A 25,812-nucleotide genomic window follows, 5' to 3' on the forward strand; every position below is an offset into this window, starting at 1 on the left:
AATTTGAGGGACTTTTCCCTGATTCATTTTCTAAATGTAGGATAAGTTTTCTGAAAGAAAATTACAAGAAAATTAGTTAAATTGTTTGCTAAAAATTTTTATAGGTTGTTCATCTAAAAATATGCTGGGCTAGTATTTCTACCAAGCTCATTATTTTTTTCCTCTGATTATTTTTTTCTGATGGAAATCTTATCAGTTCATTTATATTGAAAAATGATTTGGCTGATCTTGAAGCAGGATATGTAATGTCTTTGAGAAATTCTGAATTGCCTGTCACACAGTTTAATGTTGTTCACATGGCTTCAGGCCTTAACCTACCTCCAAATATATAATCATTTAAAGCCCTATTTGAGATGCCAGTGGGTCTGAGACATCCACTCAGATGTGACAGGTTGTTCCAGGCTCATCTATAACTGAGGGAGACCAAGGAGGTGCAGCACTAGCTGCTGTATCTAACCCTGAAAAGATTAGAAGGGCTGTCTCCATTTCTTGTCAAAAGAAGGAGGTTTCTTACCTGCACACTTTTCAACACCCGTGTTTCCAGCCTTAGGGTAGCTCTGTTAAATGCTTCAAGCTAAACGGTACAAATGCCCTTTGCCTGCTGCATTAGCGTTTCATTTCACTCTGATGTGATTTCAGCATCCACTATCTCCGTTTACTAGGACTGGAAAGAAGTGTAATGTCATTTGGGCTATCTGCACATCTTCACTTTACAAAACATTAGCTTTTAAAACTGATTTACAACAGCAAGTATCAAAATGAGGTTAAAATGTGTGTGTCTGTTAAGAATAATAAAATAAGATTCTTGCTCTGGTTGGTGATTATACATGATAATGGCTGGTGGCTTGGACTGCTAGCATATGAGTATGTGTTTGGAAAGAAAAGTATCAAGGTTGCAGCCTGGAATAATAAGCAAATGTTGGATAGAGTCAGGTTTTCCTCTCTTTTTCCCTTTTTCTCTTTGGTTTCATAACCGAAAGAACACATTCCACTTCTGTCTTCTCCATCAGCGACTGTGTGACCTCCACCCTTGTAACCTTCAAAAGCTGTGTACTCTTTCAAGGCTGCTGGTTCCCCTGTAGCTTCTTAGGCATCAAGCTAACATGGACTAAGGAATGAAGCAGAGGTGAAAGCCCCAGTCTTCTCCCCAACAGAGAGGAGCAAGAAGAAAGCTATGACCAAAAGAAAGCACAGAGGCAGATAAGCTCAGGGAAACTCCTGCTGTTACCTGAGAAACATTTTCTACTTGGCCCAGAGGAAGTTTTCCTCTTCTGACTACTAAGTAGTAATCAGAACTCTACATTCATAATAAGAGCTGATTTGCTTGATGTAAAATATCATCTTCATTACTTACCTAATAAAAATATTTTGTGTGCATTGTGCTTGTAAATGATAGACTTTTAATTTAAAATGCCAGAAAGTATTTGTGATACTGGTAACTACCCTATTTTATTTGATTCTTTCAAGAGGAGGATTATTTTAGAAGGTTTTTCTGTTATTACCCCGCTTTATTGTACAAAGTTATTTTGGAGTAATTTGTTGAGGAGATTTACAGGCCATTTACAGGGGAGAATTTTTTAAAATTATCAGAACTATTATCAGAACTTTCTTTTGTAAGATATTCAGGTATATAAATTAATAAGGTGTTGTGAGGATATTTTTATTATAGTAATCTTAAATTATCTTCCTTTCAAAGGAAACAACCCAACTAAAGCTATTTTTATTTAATTTTGTTTTGCAACTGTTCTGCATAGGGTTCAGGCTTTTTCAGAGGCCAGTTTTAAAAGTTCCCTGTAAAAATGATTTTTTTAATTCAAATTTCACAGAATTTAGAAATAGACTTAATAGATAAATTGAAGAAGTAGTGGGAAGGGGAACTACCTCAGCTCACTAAGATGATGAATTTGAAGTTTTAGTCCTAAATGAATCTTTACAACCATTAAGTGGTTATTTTTGTGTGGTTTTGATTCATTTTTTTCTGTAAAGCCACAAACTATTTATTTTTATTATGCAATTGTGTAACAGTAATAGAAGAAGAATGAATTTCAATCTGCTGCATGTGATTTCAGCCAAAATCTGTTGGAAATATTCAGAGCATTGACACTAGTTTTCTCATTTTTACTAATAGCAGTATTAAGCCATTTTTTTCTTCTACTGAGCAGCAGATTGACTGCCAGTTGTCAGACTGGGATGGTGCAAGAGTCAAATGTGGTTTATTTGAATGGAGGGTGTCTGCCTGGCAAAAGTTCTCATTATTGCTAGCAAGCTTTTCTGTGTCTGTCAGTGAGTATGTTTCAGAAACTCCCAGGTCACTCTGGACTCTGTCATTGACTACAAAATGGAAGACATTTAACATCCTATTAAATATTTGTGAAGTAACAGCCTAGTGCATAAAAAAGGTTTTTCTCTGATTGACATACAGTCAGTGAAAAGAGAGAAATAATCAGAAGAAATTGTTCAGCCCTGTCAGCCCACACTGCATTTCCTACAATGCTGTCTCGCATTGCAGTTGTGCAACTTTATTGGTGGCTATTAATTTTTAACCAGTCCCTGGAACTACATTCCTCTCTTGGGAGATGGATGTGGGAGGGCTGGAGGAAAGGGGAAAGCATAGAATGACACACCTTTTGTTGACTTTTTTCTTGCTTGTGTTGATTCTATATCCTGCATGCAGTCTCCTGTAACGGCCTTGTTTAAAGAATTTAATGATTTTAAGTCACTTTGGTGATAATCTCAAAATTGCCTTTTTGGATTGCCATTTAAGATATGAGCCTGAAGTCCATTAATAAAAGTTAACACTGGCCTTGGTGCAGTGCTTTAAAAAGTGGGTGTGGCATAAATATCTGTATTTCTGCTTGTGAACAGACGTAGTCTGTGTGTTTGTGTGTTGATAAGAACGATGAGAGTGTTAAATGGTGCAAGACAAATTGTATTAGTATTGGTTCATATTATAGGGAGCACAGTGTTGCATGCCCAGAGTTTGCATAATGTGAGAAGCAAGTGTCATCTCAGGTACAATACTGTGAATGAAATATGTTGAAAATGTCCATCAGAAGAGCAGTGCTCAGACTCTGAGTCATAAATGCTTTTTTCTGTTATCTCCAAAGCATGGTTGTAAGGAGCTCAGATAACTGTGTGAAGTGGGGGACTCTGAATACTCTGCTTCATTCCTCACTGGTGGTGGATCCCAGACCTCACGTTCTTGACTACTCAGTTATTAATTCACTTACCAGCCCATCTTAGTGGCAGGGAAAGCTGTTGACACTGCTTTCAGACTGAAAATGGTTTTCCACTTCAGTGAGGCCTTATCCTACTATAACTAGCATTAAGGTGGTGCCACAGGATCAAGTGGGTGGAAGCTGGTGAGCAGCTCTGTGGGCTGTGCATGCTGTCAGCATTCCTGGTCTGGTAGCCAGTCACACTCATGGCTGATGTCTCTTCTGTTTCTTTTCTTTCTTCTTTCCAGCTGCAGTATTGAAATACGAGAACAATGTTATGAATATCAGGCAGTTCAACTGCTCCCCTCATCCATACTGGCTTCCAAACTTCATGGATGTGTTTACCTGGTCCTTGCCGTTTGTTGGTGAGAAGGGTATGTATATAAATTGGTCCTCTTCATAAAAACTGCAAAGTGGTTTCCTAGTCACTGTGCACGTGGCCTCATTTATTTTAAAGGACAAGAATAATTTGAAGACGGGTGTCTTGTTTTCGAAGACAAAGTTGTAGAAGTGGGGTTCAGAGGTGCAAGCAATTACCAGTGGTTAATCACACTGCTCATATTTTTTTATAATTTCCACTCTTTCTAGGTGATGATGCCATTATCGCTCTGCTGCAGAAATAGATTTTATGGCATTGCAGGCCAGAGGTGCACTCACTAAACAAAACTCTGATTTGTTTTTCCATTATAAGCTCTTGAACGTTCCCTTGGATATCACTTGCTGCTGAGTGGATGTCTCAACAGACTTCACTACATGGGGTCATGTCTTTACTCACATTACATTTATGAGTGGGTTGCCTTTTCGTCAGCAAACACAGAGCTGGTGATATTAAGAAACAGTCTGGCTAACTGTTCCTGGAGAGAGTAGAGGGATGCCAGTAGGAAGGAAAACCTGCTCTTCAGCCCCTTCTCTGTACAGTACATGTGGTGCCTCATCGCTGGCAAGAAGAGTCTAAAGAACACAAATGATATTTTATTGAAACCTGATGCTCTTGATGTTGCCTAAATGCAGCTTCACGCTGTGAATGGCAAGCACACAAAAGGCATGAAAACACTTTGGTCTAGCATATTACATTAATACAAAATACAAACTGCCTAAACCCCAAGTCATTTATTCAGTGCCCGAGATGAAGCTTGCTTTGATCCATCCATTATAGAGTATTGCTGCAACAGCAATTATTGCCAGAAAACTCTAATAAACTCTTAAAAGCTGCTTGGAATAACAGTTCTCTCTTAATAGGCAACTGGAAATACAGCCAGCTGTGTCTCGTACCTGCAGTCATGACCAGCTTTGTTTTGAGCTACTCTTTTGTCTGAGGAAAGCTGCTGGGGAGACACCTGAGGTCTCTGTGAACAAAGCAGCTAGACAATGAAACAGGGATTAACAAAGAATAGGCAGCTGCTTGCACTAATGGAAATATTACATAATCCTCACTGATGCATGTTGTAGACTCTTGTGAAGCAGATAAAACGCTTTCATTTTTTTGGCTGTAAACTCAGCCAGGCTGTTTTTAGGTTGGGCGTGTTCACCACACACATTGCAGTCCTGTAAGGTGTTCTGTAAGGTCACTTTTCAGAGGCTTCCCATCAGCAGCTTGCTCAGGTGGGGCTGCAGGATGCATGGTCAGAATTGTTGAGGTTCTGAGACCATGCTGTTCCTCATTCTTCTTAGGTCTTGGGGGTGTTTTTTTCTCCTTCAAGTCTTCCTGTGGTCACACTTAGCAATTTCTTGGAAATTTTAGAGACCAAAGAAGTGAAATCAGTATTTTCCTTTCTATGCAAAGCAGTATTCAAGGATGTAAGAATTGGTGTTCTATACAACTTGTTATTTGTTTCCTTTTTTTTAATATAGATTTTTTCCCTCAAAGGCCAACCAAGGTAGGAAGCTGTTAGCTTCAGTGGTTGTTGTTAATGTGGAAAGTCTTTCCACTAATACTGTCAGAGGAAAACATTAAATCCTTCACTAAAGTAGGAAAAAAATCTGGCTTTGTCCCACCCTTCTAATTTTCCAAGCCTTCATAGTAGTTACAGAAGAGAATTTTAATAACTACTTGACTAAAAAATTTAGTTTCAACCTGTGTAGTTAGTACAAGGCTAGACAAGCCTGGTAACACTTTTAATGTTGCTTACTACATGTAGGTATAGTGAAGTTTTTCTTCATCTGCTAATTGCTTCACATTTTACTTCATAACTTTGGCCTTTTTGTTCTCTAAGTTGCATTTTCTTGGTTTTGATTTTAGCTGGGATTGTTTTTTTCACTGCTCTTACTCTATGTGCTCTCTGGTTAGTGTCTCACAGTTGTCTCTCTGGGAAGAAATGAGACCAGGGTAAGAACAGCCTGTGGCTGACCTTTTCATGCTCAAGTTGCAAAGTAAGCAAGCTGAATATGGTCTAAATTCTCCAATAATGAGGTATCTGTTGAATATAGAATAGTTCCACCTCTAAGGAATGTTCACTGTCTGGTCTATTTGTACTGGAATTCAAGGGACATCGAGGACATCTTACAAAGATTAATGTTTTAATGAACTGAAAGTAGTGTCCAAAACCTGGATAAATAAAGAAATACTGCATGTTCCCTCTTGTACCTTTTTCCACTGGAATGTTCCCATTAGGAGCAAGAGGAAAGGGGTCACTTTGTTATCCAAGTTGAGCGAAAGGCTAAAAATGTGTTGAGGGGGAGAAAACAAATGTTACCTACATCACTGAAAGCTGCAAAAAGAGAGATCATGAGAAAATTTTTTTTATTTGTTTTCTTCATTGTCTTGGGAAAAATATTTGTGGAAACTTGTACTTTTTATTAGCTACACAGGACACTTTCAGCTTCTAATACTACAGGTCCTGTTGTTTAAAAAGCGGGTGCCATTATTGTGCTGAATTTTTGTTCACCCTACTACAGCTGGAGTTGGCTCTCTGACAGACCAGGGAAGCTTAATATCAACATTTTGCACTTGTTTTCCATTTTAGTGACAGAGATGCTGGTAAACGTGCTGAATATCTGCTCAGATGATGAACTGGGAACAGAGGAAGATGGATTTGATGGTAAGAACCTCTACCCTTAGTTGAGATTGTTTGCCTTGGAATTACTTTAAAAGTTTATTTACTAACTGTGAAATCATTTTCTGAGTCCCAGCTGAATTCTATGCCACTGAAAGCAACTGTTGTGCCAGACTCCAAGGGATTTGCTTCTATTATGCTTCAGAAAGAATTAATGGATCTGCCCTGTTCTAAATCTTTTCTTTATCCCAGTCATCTGGTTAAAAAACCTGCATTTCCCTCCACAAAATCTTGTGTTGTGTTGTCACGAAGGGGTCAGATAATTTCATGCAAAAGATGACGGGTATTCTCATAATGAATTTAATTATGTCAGAGAAATATTCTGCCTGCAATGAAAAAAGCTTCCTGTGGAGTTCCTTCCCAAAATACAGGTACTGCTACTTTGGAAGACTTGTACTTGAGGTATTTCTTTAGTCACTTCTTTTGATGCACTTGTGAGTCTAAAAGGCTTTAAAGAGCAATAGAATCATTAAAAATAAGCATGTAAACACAGATAGAAATGTTTTTACCCTGACATTTCTGCCAAGAGAGAAATGGTCAGTTCTGTTATCCTTTGGGTTGATGGTTAGTTGCCCTGTAGCTGTTGGTTTGACTGTAAATGGTACTTTGTATCTTAAAACTTGTAGATTCTTAAAAGTCAGTTTATTTTCTTAGACATAATTTTCTGTTAGGCTCTGCAAGAATAAATATCAACTGTCTAAAATGTCCCTTCTCAATTGAGAAAAGCTGAAAAATATCCCGTGTATCCCTGGCATTCCTACTCTGAATGTTCTCAGTTTTTAAAAAATCTAGGAAAAGTAATCATAGCTAATCTATCTAACAAAAAAGAATCCATGAAAAGGACAGAAATACTAAGAAATAATTTTAAAAAAGAAGAACCTGGAAAAATCCAACACTACTGAATATTCTCAGGATGTTTTTAGGCAGAATGAATGAATGAACTAGGAGAATGGAGAACTTTAAAGTAAGACAAATATTTAATGAAATTGTAATTAATAATTAAGATTCTCTTTCAAAGCATTTATTTTTAATCTGTGGAACAGGAACCTAGATCACCGGTTTTGCAAAATGTTTCCTTTGTGATGGAGAAGACTGGTATAGATGATAGTACTTTGATTTTATTCTGAAAAACCGGATGGAATTCCCTGTTCTACATCGGCCACAGAGTGCGGACATGAACAATTATCTTGCAGGACTTGGGACATAGACTGAATTATTGAAACTCATAATCAGTGAAGAGAAGAAAACACGTGTTTGAATACTGTGTCCCTTTTTTTTCTCATTAAATTTAAATAAGTCACTACTGTGTAATTAAAGTAGCGTGTGAAATTGTGTGGAGGCATCCGATGAGTAAAAACTGTGTCAAGTTAAATACAGTAGTAACAAACCATGTGCTTAAAATCTTTGGCTCAGGAAAGCTCTTAAGCACAGGCTAAAATCCCACTGATTGCAATGCCAAAGCAAAAACTTTTTGGGAAAGATTTCTAAATTAATTCAGCCTTGGCCTAATACTTCCTTTTAAAGTTGTACTGTAAGCTTCCATTGGGCATAGACAAGGTCAATGCCTGTACTCATTTTCTAAAACTTTGGTGTGTCAACTTTCCCATCCCTAAGTTACAGTTCAAGGGCATGTTTTCCAAAGCAGAATCAGAAACAGGGAGGTGTTAGGGATTCTGAGAGGAGAGTGAACCCCCATCCCACCTCCCTGGGAGTTTTGCCATGGCACTGCTCCACACTTAGAGTTTGCAGCATTGCAGGTGTCTAAGCAGGGAGACAGGCTGGAATCCTCTGGGCTCGCATGTGTGTGTACTGAGTAACAATATCTAACAGCAGGAGAGTTTCCAGCTGAAGAATAACTAAACCATTCCTACTACTGTACCACTAATACAGTTACCTAAATCTGCTCTCAGGTTTTTTTGTATGAATGATTTCTCTGTGTAAAACATTATGGTAAGGAAGATAATAGAAATGTAGTTGTCTTTAGCATGTGTAGCTAAAAACCAGAGCTGACATATGTTCATGTCTGCTTTCCCAGGTAATCAGTCCCCTTCGAGCTGTAAAATGGGCTCTGTGGCACTGGTGCTGCAGCTTGCTGTGGGCTCACACTTTTACCTACAGCCCATTGGACATGTTAGGCTCATGGGGATTGTACACATGGAAGAGACTGAAGGATTTAGACATAGAAGTAAATTTTAGGTTGATTTAAATTTAAATAGAAGCTGATATCTGTAATGATTTCTTATTGGGTTCTGATTTCTTATCTGTACAGCAAACAAAAATTCTCTTTCTCTCAAGTTGAGTTCCCTCTCGTTTTTCTTTTTTTTCTTTTATTTCCCTGAAAGCCTTGCCTTTTGGGGAAGAGAAGTACAAGATGTTTCATTTATGTTCTCAGTGAAACAGACCAGAATGATTACCAGCTTAATCAGAACTGTTTCTTTAAGGACTGTCTGCTGACAGTCTTCTAGTGGCTCCATATTTCCACTGTTCTTCCTCAGTAATTTCTGTCCAGCTTCCTTGAAAGACTAGTCCTGTTTAACTGCTGATATTTTTTAGCAGTATTTTCCTTAGAAGGAAATGCCCGATATCTGCAACAGCAGATGCATTTTGTTTTATGGAATGATTCTTAAAAATCATTGCTATTTTTAGATCATCAATAGTTTTCAGGGCTCACTGCTGATTTCCTTTCTCTCCTTGCAGTTTGAACATGCCCTGACCTGGGTTCCCACATGTAGTGAGAATGGTCCATCACTATGGTTTGCACTGATCATTCGTTACCTTCTTTTACATTTTCTTGCCTTCTATCTTCCCCTCTCATTCCTTCCTTCAAAACAAAGCCCCATCAGTATTGCCTGACTTCACTGCATGGTGTTCTTGTGAGCCCTTTTTTATTTATTATTTTTAGTTCTGAGTCATGTACGTTGCATCTAGCCATGAGCAGGATGCTCAACAGCATGTATTCCTTTTTTTATTCCCCTGCCCCCTCACTGTTTTTTCCCCCCTAAGGAAATACATCATGGGGATCTGATCAATTTGTTGTAGGCAGTTTCTGTGTAAGCTTACTGTGAAAAAAGCCTAAATATCGTAATGCCCTTTATCCCATATGTCCCTGCTGGCCTGTATTGGCCTTTTGGTTTCACTCACTTTAAAAATGAGAGAACATGATAGGTCAAGTTTCCTTATCTCTGATAGTTTCCTCTTGCTGTACTTTCTCTTTCCTGTTTGCTGTGGTGGTTGCAATATAATCTGATCCAGAAAAAAATGTATTGGGCAAATGTTAGTTCATGTGCTGTATGTTTGTGGATCAAACATATCACTTAGCAACAGGAGCTGCAAATACCTCTACCTAGTGAGCATACAGTCAGAGTTCTGTTTTGTTTTAATTAGCAACATTTCTGGCCTCATGCATTTGATTGAATAAACTAAACTGCTAATTAAAAGGGTACAATAATGCAATAAACAATTTGACACAAATGCACTGCTTGTTTTGTATGCATCCTTATCATGATTTGGCATGAAGACTCTCCTAAATTATCTACAAATTTTTTTGTATTGCCTTCAACATTGTAGCTCTCAGCCTTCTCACAGAAAAGCCACAGTCAGAGCCATTAGCTACAGCATTTATGCCTTTGTTGGAAAACAGCTTCCCAATACAGTGCTGTAATTCCAACCTAAAGAGAATTCCCAAGTCAAATGTCTCCTGCCAATCATAACCTGGTTCTGCTGTAAGCAATAGTATGTGATATTTGCCACATCTTCTCAGTACAGTAAACTGTGCCTGGAGCCAGCTCAGCAGCAACCAACAGAGACTGACAGAGCAAAAGCAAGGGTCTTGTCCTTAGGTCTGTTACTTACCAATATCTTGATACAGATCTTTATGGTACTGCCTGATGAGAGTGTATTAGCTTGCCAATGAGTTGATTTTTAGCTGGGAGAGAAATGAAGGGGTTTTCCCAGTGGTTTGTATTTGTTCTTCCTCCAAACCAGCAAGGCTGGGCTGCAGTGCATACTTAATTTCTGTGAATTGGTGACAGAGTGAAATTTAATGTGATCTTTGTATTTTTTATTCACTCTATGATTTGGCCAGATGTGGTTGTTTCCATGCCCAAAGCACTTTTCCTGTGAGCCGCATTACGGCACATCGGTGTGCTCTGCCTCTGGACCAACCTAGCAGCATGCACTAGATGCCCAGTGTCCCCAGAGCATGTGCCATGGTGCAGTTGTGCCTGGGCACCAAGTGCTGCACTTATCTTGCCCTCAAACAGCTGATTTTAAAATGCAGTACCTTGCACAGTGGTGGCATTTGAATTTGCTGACTGAGAGCTGCTGGAGCATTTGGACAAAGGCAGGCGTGCAGCGGGTGGCATAAGTGCTGGTAGGAGCAGCAGACATGGCTGTGACAGTAGGCTACTCTGTGAGATAACTGGAGGATTCAGTTTGACCCTTTTAACAAAAGAGGCATCATCATGCAGGCACACCCCATGTGGCCAGGGTGGGTGTGTTTTTGAGAAGTGATGAGCCTTATCAAAACAGCAGCAATAATGTAGGAGAAAGCCTGTGTTCAACAGGTGGTGACGCTGCTGCTGGTCTCCTGCCTGCATGTTGATTTCCTGCAAAACCTACTAACAAGGCTTTAAGCTGAAAAGGTTTCTTTATTTTCTTTTTCCCCTCTCATTTTCAATCTGTTTCTTTCCTTTTGGATGTTCTCTGCTTAATTTGTTTCTTTTCTGTTTTTCAGACTTTACTTAAACATTACATTTCCGTTGATGTTGTCAAATGTTCTGTATTATTTTTTATTTTCATTCTACGAACATCACTGATCTTTTTCTTTTCCCCTCTTTGGAATTCATAAGAAGATCCCATTTGTGCGCAGAAGAAAGGTATTCAATAAGTTGGAAGGCTCAAGTTTTATTAATTTTCCTAATGCTTAACTACATAATATATATTAGGATACCAGTGAGAGGTTTGGGGTTGACTTTTTTACTCAGCACTGTTTTAAATCTGTTCAATCCTATGTCTCAGAGTATTGTCAGCATTTACAGTCTTTTTTTGCCTTGTTGTGCTTCTTAATCTGAAGATTTAAATTACCTTTCATATAAATCCTTCATATCCAGCTTGCAGATTCTGTTTTGATACCAATCCAAAATCCAATAGAACTTGTTAAATCACTGAAGTAAGATTCAAAGCTTTTATATTACCACCTAAGTACTTTTCACACTTCAACTTTAAACTTTTTTTTAAAGTTCCTTCATTCAAAAAGGGTTTGTTTAGATCCTGGAAGATCTTTTAAAGATATTTTCCAGCCTAAATGAGTCTATGGTTTTAAGAAAGGAAGGTAGACTCTTAAGAGGATATCAGGCAATGTTTGCAAGGGCTAAAATTAACCCTTTTACCTATAGCCAGTTCTCAGGTTTTGACTCATTTACTTTCACATAGGTGTGTGCTTAAGTGTAGCTCAAGTAATTCATCGGGATTTTCAGTAATAGTGAATGTCAAAATATTAAACTAGCCACACTTGGAATGTGAGTCTAAGATTCATGTATAAATAGTTAAGAAATCCATATGCTGTGAGGTTAGTGATATTCAGTCAAAACTAACAGAGCAATAAAACATTGTGAATATCAGGTGCATTTGTTAATAAAGCCATAGAGGATAAATAAAATTATTACTAATATTTACTAAACATATATAATTTTCACAGATTTGTTGCATTAGGAAATTCAGTGGAGACCAATTAAAGTATATTTTTTTAATAACTTTTATGTGTATCAATGAGATACAAAATACTCCTTTTGAGCCTGTTGTGTTTTATGGTTAAGGAAGGGGTTTTTTTCCATTCTTATTTTGTACTTAAGTGTAGGATGTTATATTTCACTTCAGTCATAAATAATAGTTCCAGTTTTCAGTTCTCAAATATTCTAGACAGTAGTCTTAGTTGCTGTTCAACTTTTTGAATATTCTTATAAGATACACCAGAACAGTGTGGACTTGTAATAAGCAAGTAGGGATTGTGATGCTTAGAGGGAAGAAAGGAAGACAAATCATGCTTAACTGTTTTCAGAATGGGAAAGGCTGAAAACCATGTCTTGTCTGTCTTGAGAGTACAGTTCTGTGAGATCATAGTACTGAGGCAGAAAGGTACCACCTTCTGTTCCTGGAGAACCCAGCTGAATCAGTGCTGTTTTATTTAAACTTTTCATTAAGCTGTTTAAAGTATATTACATTAATTCAGTTACAGCTGAGTTACAGCTGTTTCTCCCATTCTTTATTGTCTAGAATTAGATATTTATGCCCAAGTGTTCATATCTCTTTTTATCTTTATATGTTTTAATATTTACTTTATATTTTTATCTTTATGTGTGGGAGATTTGAAAGCCATCATTCTGAGTGTCTTCTAAGGAGAAAGCTAACTTTATTCCATTCAGAACCAGGACAGTATCCTGGTATATCACATCAGGTCCCACATTTTCCAGTACACCATCACCTTTCCTGTTTTTGATAGATAAACACACAGGTATAATTCTCCTTTTTCTGTGGGCTATCCCTAAAAAAATCCATTGAGTTCATTAATTCCATGACCTTGGGCTCCTGTCATAACAGTTTTTCAGGGCAGGAAAGATGGTGTGTGGTGTTGTGAGGTGTTTGATTGTTGCATGCTGAAGCCAGTTCTGATTCCATTGCCACTTGTCCGGTTTCATCCAAGCATATTCTTCACTAATGTTGTCCTCCTCATTTTTGCCCCTTTCTGCTGATTTATCTTCCCTGATGGGCTCTACAAAATGGATCAATTTGATAAGATTTGAAAACAGAAATTTTCATTTTTGCCCTTGAATTCTGGAGTAACAAGAGGGAACCGTTACAGTGATGTGTAGTGGTGTCTGAACAGGCAGGAGTTGTCAGGCAGCATCCACACAAGTCAGGTTAGCTGTCCTTCAGATACCTTTAGGAGAAATCTTCGTGATGTATGTGTTGTGATTGTGATAATTAATGAAACTGCTTTCTGAGTATAGCAGAACATTTTCTTGGAGACGTGGGGGATCCTTTGTAATAAGTATGGTTTGCTTTTTCCATTCCGGTGGTTCTCTCTTGCATGTACAGATTTTGATGATATCCAAGTAACAAGTACACCTCAAACTCAGCCAAACTGTAGTCTGTGTTACACTATACCTTTTTTTTAAGGCAAAGTCTTGTGTGAGTTCACAAATTTCCAAGAAATTGTAATTTTGAGCAGTCCATAGCAGTGATTAGGAGGAAGTTGCTCTGTGGAACTCTCTTAGCCGCTGCCAGCCAACACAACCCCTACCATCTCATGCTCGTTTCCAGGGCTCTGCCCTTAGGTTTTATTATCTTTGAGTGATTTTTAACTAGGAATGAGAAAAAGTGTTTTCAGTCTTGATTACAAATGTGACTTAGTTTGGCAAACTGTAGCATTAATAAGATGTTTCTTTTATTTATTGTTGAGAGTATTTAGTGATTAATTGTTTACAAATCCCTATAACAGTTTTTAATATCTTTTCCATAGGCGCAACAGCTGCTGCTCGAAAGGAGGTTATAAGGAACAAGATACGAGCAATAGGAAAAATGGCTAGAGTTTTCTCAGTGTTAAGGTAAAGTTTTATGCTGGTTTAGTTTTTTTTAGTGTTGAATGATATCTTTGAATGGTTACTCAGAGCACTCAACTGTTAATCAAACAGCAAATTTGCTATTTTAGTATATCACCCAACTGAGTTCTACTGAAACCTTTTAGAGATTGTTTTATTTATACAATGGTGCTATTTGTTTTGGCTCTAAATAGTCTTCCTTGGGGCTTTTGCTGAATATAAAAAAGACAAACAAAAACATCAGCAAAAAAAAATTCCAGTTACCTTTTTAAAAAACTTTTACTGACCAAGTGTACTAATTAACTTTTAGCCACTGTGAGGCAAGCATTAAATCTGGGCAAAGGGTATGTTATACATCACCTCTCATTAAAAAAGAAGTCAACTGTCACACTTTGTCACCCACAGATGTTGCTACAGCCACAAGTAACAATGACTAAAGAAGAAAGTGTTAGGGTTATTTACAGAGAAATCCAGGAAATGGTTGTGCAGGCAACAGCAGCTTGTTCCTTTGGGCTGCACTCCCCCAAACACATGAACATGAGTAACTAATTGCTACCCAATGTTTAGAACTCTCCATTTGATGTCTATGAGCAGAAGAGAAAACATGCTGTACTGTGCTGAAGTCTAAATATAGAAAATACAGTTCTCCTTCCCTTTCAGCGAGCGATTTTGTCCTTAGGAAGCTGGATGTTGGTCTGCTGGAGTCAGTTGATGGCTATTATGCTTAATGAAAAATCAAGAGAGTTCTAAAACATTTACTGTTATGATTTCATGATTGATTTAAGAAGAATAAATAAAGTAGTTACTTGAAGAATCTACTATTTAATTTCAGTGGAAACTGTCCAACTTGCTTGCTTTGAACGCAGTATGCCAGCCGTGGGCAGGCTCTCTGTAGGGCTTTGCATGGGCACAGCAGCTCACCCACACCTTGCAGATTGCAGCAGCATAGCTTTAAATAGCAAACTGAGATGGAGGGCTTTGTACCTGGGGATCCCAAAGTGTTACAAGTGACTTACTGGTGATGCAGGAGCTGCTTCAAAGTGATGCCCATAAAAATAGTTTGGCATCATGTGTTTCCCTAAACCAGATGGGGGAGCAATCAAATGTTTCCACCTGCTTCTCTGTACCAATTCTGGCAGGGAGCCTGGAGGTGGCTGCTACCACCTTCATAAAACAGCACAACTATTTTTCTTTAATGATAGTTGAACAAACAAAATTTGGGAATTTGGCTTTCTCCCATAACCTTGAACCACAGCTTCTGGATTGACTGTATTCCATTGTGAACCGCCTTTTTATATATAGGATTAGTTCACAAGAGTTGTGAACCTTAATAAGCAGAAGGATCTGAAACTGGATAATCAGTTGATACGTTTGAGGTTTTACAACTCATAGATGATTGACATCACCCATGTGTCAGACTTTTTCAAAGATATCTGTAGGGCAGAAGCTTTTCAATGGTTTCAAGGATGGAAGAGGGATACAGAACAATTCCTGCATGTGCTCTGTCTACAACGATATGCATAAGCCTCATATTAAGTCTACCCCAGGCAAAACCACTACAGCCTTTTACAGCTCTTGATTATTGATGGTCCTGAAAGCTTTGCAGGAAAGACTGAAGATGAAGAGTAGATTTGATCTCCCTTAAATTTAACCAGCAAATACAGCACATTCTCACTGTGATCCAAGGCATATTCAGCAAATAAACAGGTCCTCATAATGCATGGTTTTGGTGACAAGTCTTCCAGGGGGGGTGAGTGTGACATTTCATCCCAGCCACCACTGGGAATACTTGTTCTCTTTTTTGTGAGAAAGGCTGATGCTCCTCAGTTGGGTGGCAGGCTGCTGGACAGTAAAAAATTCACAAGGTAATCTTGTAAACACTATTCCTGTAGAAAAACCTGGGATATTTTTTTCTGTCTTGCCAGCATAATCCAGGTAAGACACAAGTGTCAGGTAGTTGTGTGTAACCCTAAGACTGCAGTGACGCCGTCATCTATCATGTATCTATATACCAGCCAGCTCTGGAAAACTTTGGTGTTCCTGTTCAAGTCATTGTGTTTTATGAAGTTTATCTCACTAATTCTTGAAATCTTTCTGAATGATTAGCACCTAATCTGACCATCTGCAAAGAACTTTGGTCTTGAGTGGTCCCTTTCCTCAGTGATGTAACTTGAATGTAAAGCTGAAATAATTTCAGCCATTTTAGTGAAAAAAAATTGACATCAAAATAGTGTTGTATTGAGTTTCAAAAGTTATAAATGAGCTTTGATGAAAATAGATATTGTAGAAAGATTGACTTTGACTAAATGGAAGACTTCACAATTCCTTGTCATTGCCTCTCTCCGACTTTGTTTCTCAAGTCTGACTTTTCTTTTGGTATATTTAGACTGGAGAGAGGTTAAAAGAATACTTAGTCAGTCTATTAGCCTTTTTTTGAAATAAAAATAAATGACATCAAATAGAAATGAAGGAACACCATCTTGATATTTTTGACACATGTCTTTCTTGTGCATATGTGGTTTAATGGTAGTAAAAATACAGTCGGTAAACTTCACCCATGAGGGTGAAGCTAAAAGTGCCATTGCAGTTGAATTTAAAAAAAAAAAGAAATATATTTAATGCACTGAATAATTGAGAGAAAGCAAAAGCTTTGCTGTGTAACTGTTTATGATTAAAATACTGTGTTAATTCTGAAAATATTTTGCTCTTGCGTTAGTTCTAATTGCTTGGGAAACTTGGAAGCAAAATAGTCACAATTTGATTTTGACTATTACATAATGAAAAGTGAGTGCAAGCAGAATTATTTTCAAACTAAAAATAGAATTTGAAGAGTATATATAGTAGGTAAACAAGAGTTGTTTCAAATACGTGAGTAATTCAGGGCATGTAGGTCCAAAGAAAATTGTAAGTAGTAGAATTGATGAGAGACACTTTTTATAGACAAAACCACATTATCCTCAAGTGAATGTGGAACTAAATTATGTCTTTGTATTTGCTTCCTCTAGCTTAGTGTCATTATAGACTTCAAAGTAAAGCACTTAAAAATAGGTTTCTCTTAAGGAATTTGGGTCAATTTTGCTGCTGAGAAAGTATGTCATCACAGGCAGCATTACAGTCCTTGTAGAAAGCTTTACTTAAAGGCCTCTCTGGATAGAGCTATTGTATTCCTGTAGCCGTGTATTTAAAAACTCGGATGTATTTGGAGACCAGCAAAGCATATTTCGGTTTCCTAAAACAATTTTATTTAATCCATATTATTTTTAGCATACAAAACTATTAAGGACAGTACTAGCAAGGATGGAAATGCTTATTAATTTTAATGAGCTTATAGCTGCCTTTCTTTAAGTGGCTGGTGATCATCAATAAATAATGCACCTGCCTGCTAGTGCAGACAAGAGCACACTAACAGCTTAAGTTGATTTTGGACCACTCAGTGAAAGATGCCTACATGCATTGCTGGCGATATCTGGTCCTTCCGGTCCTTCTCCTGTCAGATTTGAGTTGACAGATGTATTGTTCTGTCGGTACAGGTTATATTGTTAACTACAGTAGGAGTTGCATATGGTGTGATGCTAAGGTTAACCATGTACACAGCAGTGAAGAGGACTTCATTGGTGTTGATGTTATCACCAAATTCAGTCTCTCTTGACAAGGAGATTGGAGATGACAAAATAATTGCGGGGCATGTGTAGCTTAAGATGTCTAAAACATATGTCATGTTTTTTAAAAAAGACATTTACTTACTTTTGGTGGTTTTATTTTTTATTTGTTTTTTGACTTTTGCAGAGAAGAGAGTGAGAGTGTGCTGACGCTGAAAGGTTTGACTCCAACAGGAATGCTGCCCAGTGGTGTGCTCTCTGGAGGAAAGCAAACACTGCAAAGCGGTAAGCCTGTTTGCCTCTGTGTCTTGTCCTGTGTACAAAAAACAATTGGTTTTCAACTGCAGAACCTAAGAAAAGTAACCACAGCTGTCTCAGGAAAAAAAAAAACAAAAACAACAAAGGACAGAAAAAAACAGGCAGCTCGTTGTGCTGGAGCATTTGAGAGCAGTTCATGTAAGGCCACATCTCAAGACTTACTACATACCATCAATTCTCAGAGAAAGGGTGGGAGGGGGGAGCCCTTGAAAATCAACTATTCAGAACGGTGGCTCAGGATTGTATGTGAAATGCACTCTTTCCACAGTTCAGAGCATCTTTTGGGTTTTTTTTTTAAAAAGCAGACCTTGATACATGGAGTACTGAAGGTTCGGCTTAGCTAATGACACTCAAACCCTTATTTTATCTAATTTGTTCTTCCTCATAGAGAGTCACCAACGGAAAATAAGTCTAGAATTAGATTTTCACTCCTAGAAATTCTAGGTGACAACGTGAGAACAATTCCACTCTGATTTAAGCCCAAGTGAAGGGAGGCTCTTACAAACACCATCTTTGCCTTGTCCACAAACACAATAGATTGTCAATTTTATACCAAGTGCTTCTTGTTACAGGAAATTGGTAAGTCTGTGGTAGGGCTGCCTTTGTTTCCTTTTGGAAGAAGGAGTGCAAAGTGTTTAATTTATTACTGGAAGCTCTCCTTTTTTTTTCTGTGTGTACTGCTGTAGAGTATATTGCAGGCACACATAAAGGTCTCTCATTTATTGAGGTTCTGTTGGCAGTAGATGTAAGAAATCGAAATGCTTTATAACCTTGACACAGTCTCAGCCTCTTGTTTTCCTGTTTCCTTTCTGGAGCATTCTTTCTCTATTTTTCCCTTTACTGTCTCTTTTTATCTAGAAGATTCAGGTATATGGTGGTAAACCTCTTTTCCCCTTTTTTCCCTTCTCTTTTTTCTTGTTGATGACTTGTGTGTTATGGACATAGTAACGTTCTGCTTTGGAAATGCTGCAATATGATTTCACATGAGGCCTTTCTTAATGGGTTTGTGGTCTTCACCTAGGCTTTTCTCCACGTAGTTGCTTTACATTTGTCAGAAAATTTGGTCCAAGTAAATGCTATTGTTGCCCTGGCAAAATATTAGGAATAGAAATGAATTTGAGAAAATTGCCAAATGTTCATGTTACAATGGCTAAAAGTAAAATCTCCTCATACTGCAGTATTCTGGCTCAGTAAAACATTACTATACACAAGCTTCTGCATTAGTTAACACATAGTACCCCATTCACCAAATACTCTGAAGTTCATATAGTTTCTGTTAAGCACACATATTGCCATATGTATTAACAGAAAATGTGAGTAGTATGTTCTGTTGTGGAAGTATACATTTTAGTCATCATTTTTTCTAATGTGTCAATGCTGGTTTGGATCTGGTTATTCATTTTAGTTTTTCATCCTAGTTATCCTGTTTCTTTTTCTTTAAAGTTTGTGTTGGTTTTGTTCTTTGTTTTTTGGCCATCTCTCTCGCTCTGCTGCTTGAGAGGCATAGGCTTACCTTGGTGCATGAGGGTTAAATCCTCTCATTTCCCCATGCAGCAAGATAATAGCATAGATATTTTAGAATATATCTTAATCCATATTTAACATCCTAACTGGGAAAAAAAAAAAACAAAAATGGGTTTTATGTAGGGGAAAACAAGACAAAAAACAAGAGAGGACTTCCTGAAAACTTGATTTCTTAAGCTGTTCTCTAAACCAGAGAAATTCTTGAAAATCAAATTTTCTTTTAAATCATATTCGATATTGGATTGCATTTAATGATTTGCATCAGCTTCTAAATCTCTGAGGGTAAAAAAAAAAGCATACCAAAGCTGATGGGTGAAATTCAAATGGAAGTATGTTTAATAATGATTAGTGGTTTCACAACAGTGGTAACATGGTATTCATAACATTGCAGCAATCTCCCAGTTACAAGTTCTGCTCTCTCTGACCAGGCTTTGCAACTTTGGAAGTCCAACAGTCAATCTTAGGTCTATATCCATTGATTTAAATAAAATATTAGCAAAATGTTGTTTTTCAGAGACTGGATTGGCAAAAATAAAGTTTACAGATGGAGCAGACTGGGCAAGGTTGCAAGCAAAGGCAAAGCTTTCTGAGCATCCCATGCTGTGGGGATGTTTCTTTTAGTCAGGAGAGAGGAAAAAATAATTCTAAGTTGTATATGGAATTCCTTTGCCTTCCACTGGCATCAGTACTTTTCAAGCTGATGTTGTAAGTTGTATGAATTTTGTGTGATGGCTTTATGCCATTTTTTTGTTCTATTTTGACAGGACAAGTCAAACTGCTCTTACTGAGAGTTGGGACAATTATATAATGACCTTTTCAGGTCAGATGTGCAATATGGAAGACATTTACATTTTGTAGTTCTTTTGAGTCAAAAGAAAACTTCTTAAATGTGTCTTTAAAAACTTTTAGCTTGTGAAACTTCTGCTTTAAAACAAAGTCTAGCTTAATTCAATCTGCAAATTATTGTTTTTGTGTAAACATTTCTCTGTGTGTCTGTTTTGCCAAAATCCAGCACTTACAGTAACATTAGTGTTGTAGCTCCTTTGCTATTCACTGACTTGTTCTTAGAGTTGAAATCCTCTGCTCATTTTTTCTCATTCGTTTTGCAACCCCTTTCTTCTCTTCAGCTACTGTTGAGGCTATTGAGGCTGATGAAGGTAAATTGGCCAGTCCCCTTTCTGTTGGTGCCACAACAGATAAGGGCTCTGCTGGGTGTATTCATTTTGCTGTAGCTTGTACAGATTGTGTGGGTGTTGGGCTAACAATTGTGGCTCGGTATTAACCAAAATGTAATTGCTTTAAAGGGGAAAAGTGTTTTTTTGGTTTTTCTTTCTGTTGCTGCTCTTGAGATTTTTCTCTTTCTGTAAGTTACAAACACGTTGGAATTGCTGTATGTTGAACCAAGTACTGAGTAATGCCACAGGAGGAGATCAGGGAACGTGGATTTCATGGGACATAACTTGGCAGCAGCTCGTAAATGCTTTGTGACACATAGCTCAAAAGCTGTGCACTGGAGGCTCGCTCAAACTATGCTCAGCAATTTCTGGTCAAAGAAAACACATAGCTTTTTATATATTCTCTCCTTTTGTTGTTGTTTCTTTCCCACTTTTTCTTTATTTATGCTTCAGTTTGTTTCCTTTCTTTTAGGTCACTAATAAAAAAATTTATTGGTCTTTTGTTATAATACAGCATGTTTCTGTTTCCCTTTAAAAGTAAAACAATATGAGACATTTGTCTGCAAGATGTCTGCTTCTTTTGGTAGTGGCAGTTTACACACTGGATATTTACGTTAGAGCAACCATTAACACAGGCACCATTTTAGCTGCATATAAAGTGACTGGCTGCCTTAGAAGATTTCTGAATGTTCAGTATTGAAAACTGGTGTTTTGTTGACAGACCTCTTAATTTAACCCTTAACAATTTTTAACACATCAGGTAAAATCTAAGTAACCATGTACTGCAATGTAGATGTACAATATTTGTTCAGTATTATAAAATTTTGGAAGAAGAATTTTCAGAATTCCCCTTTAAAACAAAATTCTTCAGTTGTATTTTGTTCTTGCCCCTCTCAAATTTTCTGTGGGTATTTTTTTTTAGTTAATTAAAAAAAAAAATCTTTGATTGTGATTGTTGTCCTTTGGTAAGATGTGCCCTTTCGGCCAGTTGAATTTGTTTTTGAATTTTGTAAAGCAGTGAATAAAATTACAGAACAAACAAGTAAGAGAAAATACAACTGCTTTCTAAATAGCAGTGAGTAAGCTGCTATTTATGTTGGAATTATCTATTCCTATCAGCAATCTCTAATCTGCAGTGTGCATTCTTGTTGACAGTTTGGCTGTTTTCTGTGATTTTCTGTGACTCTGTGTTGTGTTTTAGTAGACTCTCAATGTAACCTGCTAATATTTGTTGTCTGATCAGCAACTACAGCAGAGCACCTTCCTTAGTGTTGCAGACAATAATGTGTCTGCTGGAAATACAATCCCTTAATGTGCCCCCCTGCCAGCAACATGCACCCCTCAAGTTCATTCTTGATTTGCCATCCTTGCTAGTTAGGCACCGTCACCATAGTCACAACTACTGCTCTACACAGGTGAAGCTTCTGGTGCAGGAGAAGTTTCACCAGTTGTCCTTCAGGGCCCAATAACACCAACTGGGCTGTGCTGCTGGCAAGCTCCAGGACACGGCAACTGCTTCAGCTTCAGTGCAGCCATCCATTAAACTATTGCTGTAAGGGATTGGCATGGGTGCTTATTAGACATCTTCATTTTGTGGTAGAAGGTAAATAAAAAAATGCCAACCCAAAGGGCAAACATTAAGAAAACTCACTGTACAACCTGTTTTGTTTTCACTGCTCCATCCCTGCTCACTTGACTAATCACCATTATGTTGTTGTTTTTCTGAGTTGAAGTATAATACATGTTAAAAGTGCACTTCATAAAGTTCCAATGAAACATTTGTGAAACTGGCTAAAGAACTAAGTCCTGAGGCAAACAGGATCTATAATTTTTCACAGGAAAGGTTGGCACAATCAGCATGAAAAAAAGCCTTTTCTTGCTCCCCACTAAATACAGGGAGTGGTTGCTTGGTATCAGAGATGTTCTGAGGTTTTGGATGTTAGGCTTTTTTTTTTAACAGACGTTACCAGCTTGTCCAGAATCGGGACTGCACATAGGAAGGAGAGTACTTGGGGGTAAGGTGAAAAGGGGAGAAGGAATACTGAATTGGATCCCTGAAACTCCCCTACTGTTTTCTCCCCAGGGAGTTTGCGGTTTCCTGGTACTAACGCGTCATTTCTGCTCTATGGCATGTTATGATAGAGGCCTAGCAGAAATTCCAGTTCTGGAAGTGCAGTGCATTGAATTGGTACAGATAAGAGGAAAAAACACACAGAAGGCTGATCTACAGGGCTGTGACCTGCTGTTTGCCTACAGTGCTTTTTTTCTCTTTTGCTTTAAATCTAAATATCTGCAACACTTCAATTAGAGAGACTAAAATAAAAATCACAGTCTGTGAAAACATTCCTCAGCCTGTGGCTTCCTTCTGAGGTTGGCATGGCCTCACCCATGTCGCTGCTAAAAGGTAGATCATAAATCCTCAGGATCAGTTGGAACTTTGGTCCTTTGTCAGTGCGTTTCCTAAGCTAAACTGTATAGCTGTTCCAAAATGACAATATCCCTGATCCGTGTTGCAGTGTTCCTGCCGTTTGACTCAAGCTGCTTTCTAGAAGTCCAGGGTTGTATTGGGGGGATAATTGCCCCAAGCAATCAACAAGCAGCTCACCTGTGTTGAGAACAGAAGGCAACTTGTTGTAGGGTCACCCCAGATCTTCCCTAGCTTTGATGTATATCCCACAAAGTGGCCTCACCATGTCATCACCATCTGGAAGTAGCCAGCACTTTTTGCATGAACTTTGAAAGTCAGGTGGGAATTTTGCCTCATGGAGAGCATTAGGGCAAGGCACAGTGTCCTTAAGGCTGTAAGTGATGAAGCAAATGCCAACTCACCAGCTCACAGCTGTGCCCTCAGCATGGTTCCAAAGTGCAAACTGTAGTTTCATGTCAGCCTCTTGGTGTTCTAAGCTGAACCACAGTGGACAACAAAATACTGGAAGTTGATAGTGTTGAAAACAATAGTTGTGTTGGAAGGGATGGTGGTGGTGAGTCCCCAGCTCTTTCTGAGTGTGGTAAGGAGTTGGTGGTGGTGTCAGATCTTCTCACTGCTGCCTTCCCAAAGAAGGACTCTCACACTTGTTGCTTAACTGGGGGAAAAGCTGCTGAGAGTTTTATCTTGCTAATTTTATTTTTCAATAATCCTTTATTTAGCTATCAAAGGATTTTCACCCCAGCATAAGATCACTAGCTTCGAAGAGGCCAAAGGCTTAGATCGAATTAATGAGCGAATGCCTCCGCGCAGAGACGTGCCATCCGATGCCAACCTTAACTCCATCAACAAGGCAATCTCCACAGAGACTAATGGCACGGACAGCAACGGCAGTAATAGCAGCAATATCCAGTGACCACTGTCCAGGAGGGGGGTTGAGCTGCTGGGCGCGATGGGGTTGCTGCACGTCAGCAGTGGGATGTTCTTGCCTCTGATAATAGCTTATTTGCTCTGGGGGCCAGCTGTTGGATTCAGTTTACAAAAATCATCAACAAAGAGATCGTCAACTTTAATTTGGTGGGAGGGCGGGTTGGGGAGAGACACCTCCTTTGGATATGCCTTTAAATGCTTGTAGAAAAATGAAAGCTCATGCTGGTATATATTGCAAAGTTAGGGGAATGAACATGTTTTCCTACTACATTGGGAACGTCTAGCTATGTTACTGAAAGGCCTTTTATTATGTTACTGGACATGAAAACTTTGTTTAATTTCTTACTAACTATTGTACGTTTACAGTTGCAGCACTCAACATCTACAACATCGAAACATTTTTAACAAAATGTACAAACTAAATAAGGACTATTTATTGATAATGTTTTGCTACTCTTGTCAGACAATGGCTATGAAATAAATTAGGCACTGTTTAAAAATATAGAGAAAAAAAGAAAAAAAAAAAAGTTGGAAATTTGTTTAAAATGCCAAAAAAAAAAAGAGAGAGAGAGAGTGAGAGAGAGCGAGCGAGAGCGAAGTTTAATTTTGTACAGATTATGCTTACCTCAGGTTTCTTTAGTGTGCTTCAATGCCCTTCTTTAAATATAACATACCTTACTAATTTGGCAGCAATTATCTTTTTCTTTGTTAAAAAAAAACTGGAATAATAACATTTATCTTTTTTTGCTGTTTATATTTAGGGGGGTTTGGTTTGGGAGGTTTTCTGGGGTTTTTTTGGTAAAACAAGTCTTGGTTGTGGCTTGCTAAATTTAAATATTTATGAGTGGTGCATTTTTAAGTATAGTGAACAAGACACCATATTAAGTGCAGTGAAAAGCATCTATATTCTGTAAAAATCTGCCTATGCATGTTTTTTAAGAAAAAATGGCTGTATAGGCCTGTATGGGACTGTAATGCGCTTAGTGATCTGACTTATACTGGAAATGTATGTATACTGGCGTACTTTATATTCTCTAAAAAGAAAATGCTTAATGCCTTTGAAATTTTGTAATCAAAAAAAAGCTTTGAAAAATCTAAGGGGGGAGAGTATTCTTAAAGTTTTTAACATAAGCTTGTCAGTGCACATATAGATGGGTAGCATGTTTAGCAAACCTTGTGAAATTTAAATAAGTTTGTAGTTACATGTGAAATTCTAAATGCATGATAACTGTTAATGTCATAATGGTTTAGTCATTTTGTTCTGTTTTGTCACGTGCCACAAAATGTGTAATTTTTTCACTTTTTTCCCTTTGTATATCAGTTACGGGTTTCAACTGGTTCATTCTAAAAAAAAGAAAAGGAAACAAAACAAACAGTCCATTGATATTTTTTAACAATTGTATAAGTGCCCAAGTAATTCACTACAGCCTACAGCCTTGCCTTTGTAATTTGACTTTGAAATGTTGGCAATCAAAGCATGCACTTGTAACAATGAAAGAAGCATTTTATATTACTACTCAATAAAAATGTGCATGAACTTAAGCATTCTGCCCTTTCTTGCTGACTCAGTGGCAGAAGCGCGCAGGCACCACACACATGTGCTTCTTGCTCTCTTTTGCTTTGGACAGGAGAGGACTTCTGGTATGAGAGATGAGTGACTTGTTTCCCAATTCAAGGTCAGTTCTTTACTAAGAAATAAACCCAGCTATTCTAGGCTACTGAATGTCTGCAGACTTCCCCCAAAGCCTGGTTAGAATGTTGGGTTTTCATTAAAATGAGTAGGATGTAACCAACAAGTAGAGTGCACAAGAAAAAAAGCCCTCTGTGTGTTTTCCCCTTATCTGGAGTGTTTGAAAAGGTCAACAAGTATCATTTACAATGATTACAATTTTATTTCAAATGCTCTCTTTTTTAGTCAGAGAAGAACTGTCAGCTCTGCCTTCTCACTTTCTCCCTAACTGTGCTCAGCATC

General features: G+C 38.0%; 1 protein-coding gene across 2 annotated transcripts in view; it reads left to right on the forward strand.

Annotated features, from left to right (window-relative positions):
• Positions 1-25,382, forward strand: part of PPP3CA (protein phosphatase 3 catalytic subunit alpha) — a 171,359-nt gene extending 145,977 nt beyond the window's left edge. The window contains exons 9-14 of one of the 2 annotated variants that reach the window (XM_068187497.1): positions 3,467-3,592; positions 6,182-6,256; positions 13,791-13,875; positions 17,656-17,753; positions 20,438-20,467; positions 23,633-25,382. In XM_068187497.1, coding sequence (XP_068043598.1) covers positions 3,467-3,592; positions 6,182-6,256; positions 13,791-13,875; positions 17,656-17,753; positions 20,438-20,467; positions 23,633-23,826 — 608 coding nt within the window. In that variant the 3' untranslated portion in view covers positions 23,827-25,382. The remainder of the gene's footprint in view (positions 1-3,466; positions 3,593-6,181; positions 6,257-13,790; positions 13,876-17,655; positions 17,754-20,437; positions 20,468-23,632) is intronic. The other variant, XM_068187498.1, reaches the window with a different exon arrangement.
• Positions 25,383-25,812: the final 430 nt, after the last annotated feature.

Source organism: Anomalospiza imberbis, chromosome 4 (genome assembly GCF_031753505.1).
Source record: "Anomalospiza imberbis isolate Cuckoo-Finch-1a 21T00152 chromosome 4, ASM3175350v1, whole genome shotgun sequence".
Lineage (NCBI taxonomy): Eukaryota > Metazoa > Chordata > Aves > Passeriformes > Viduidae > Anomalospiza > Anomalospiza imberbis.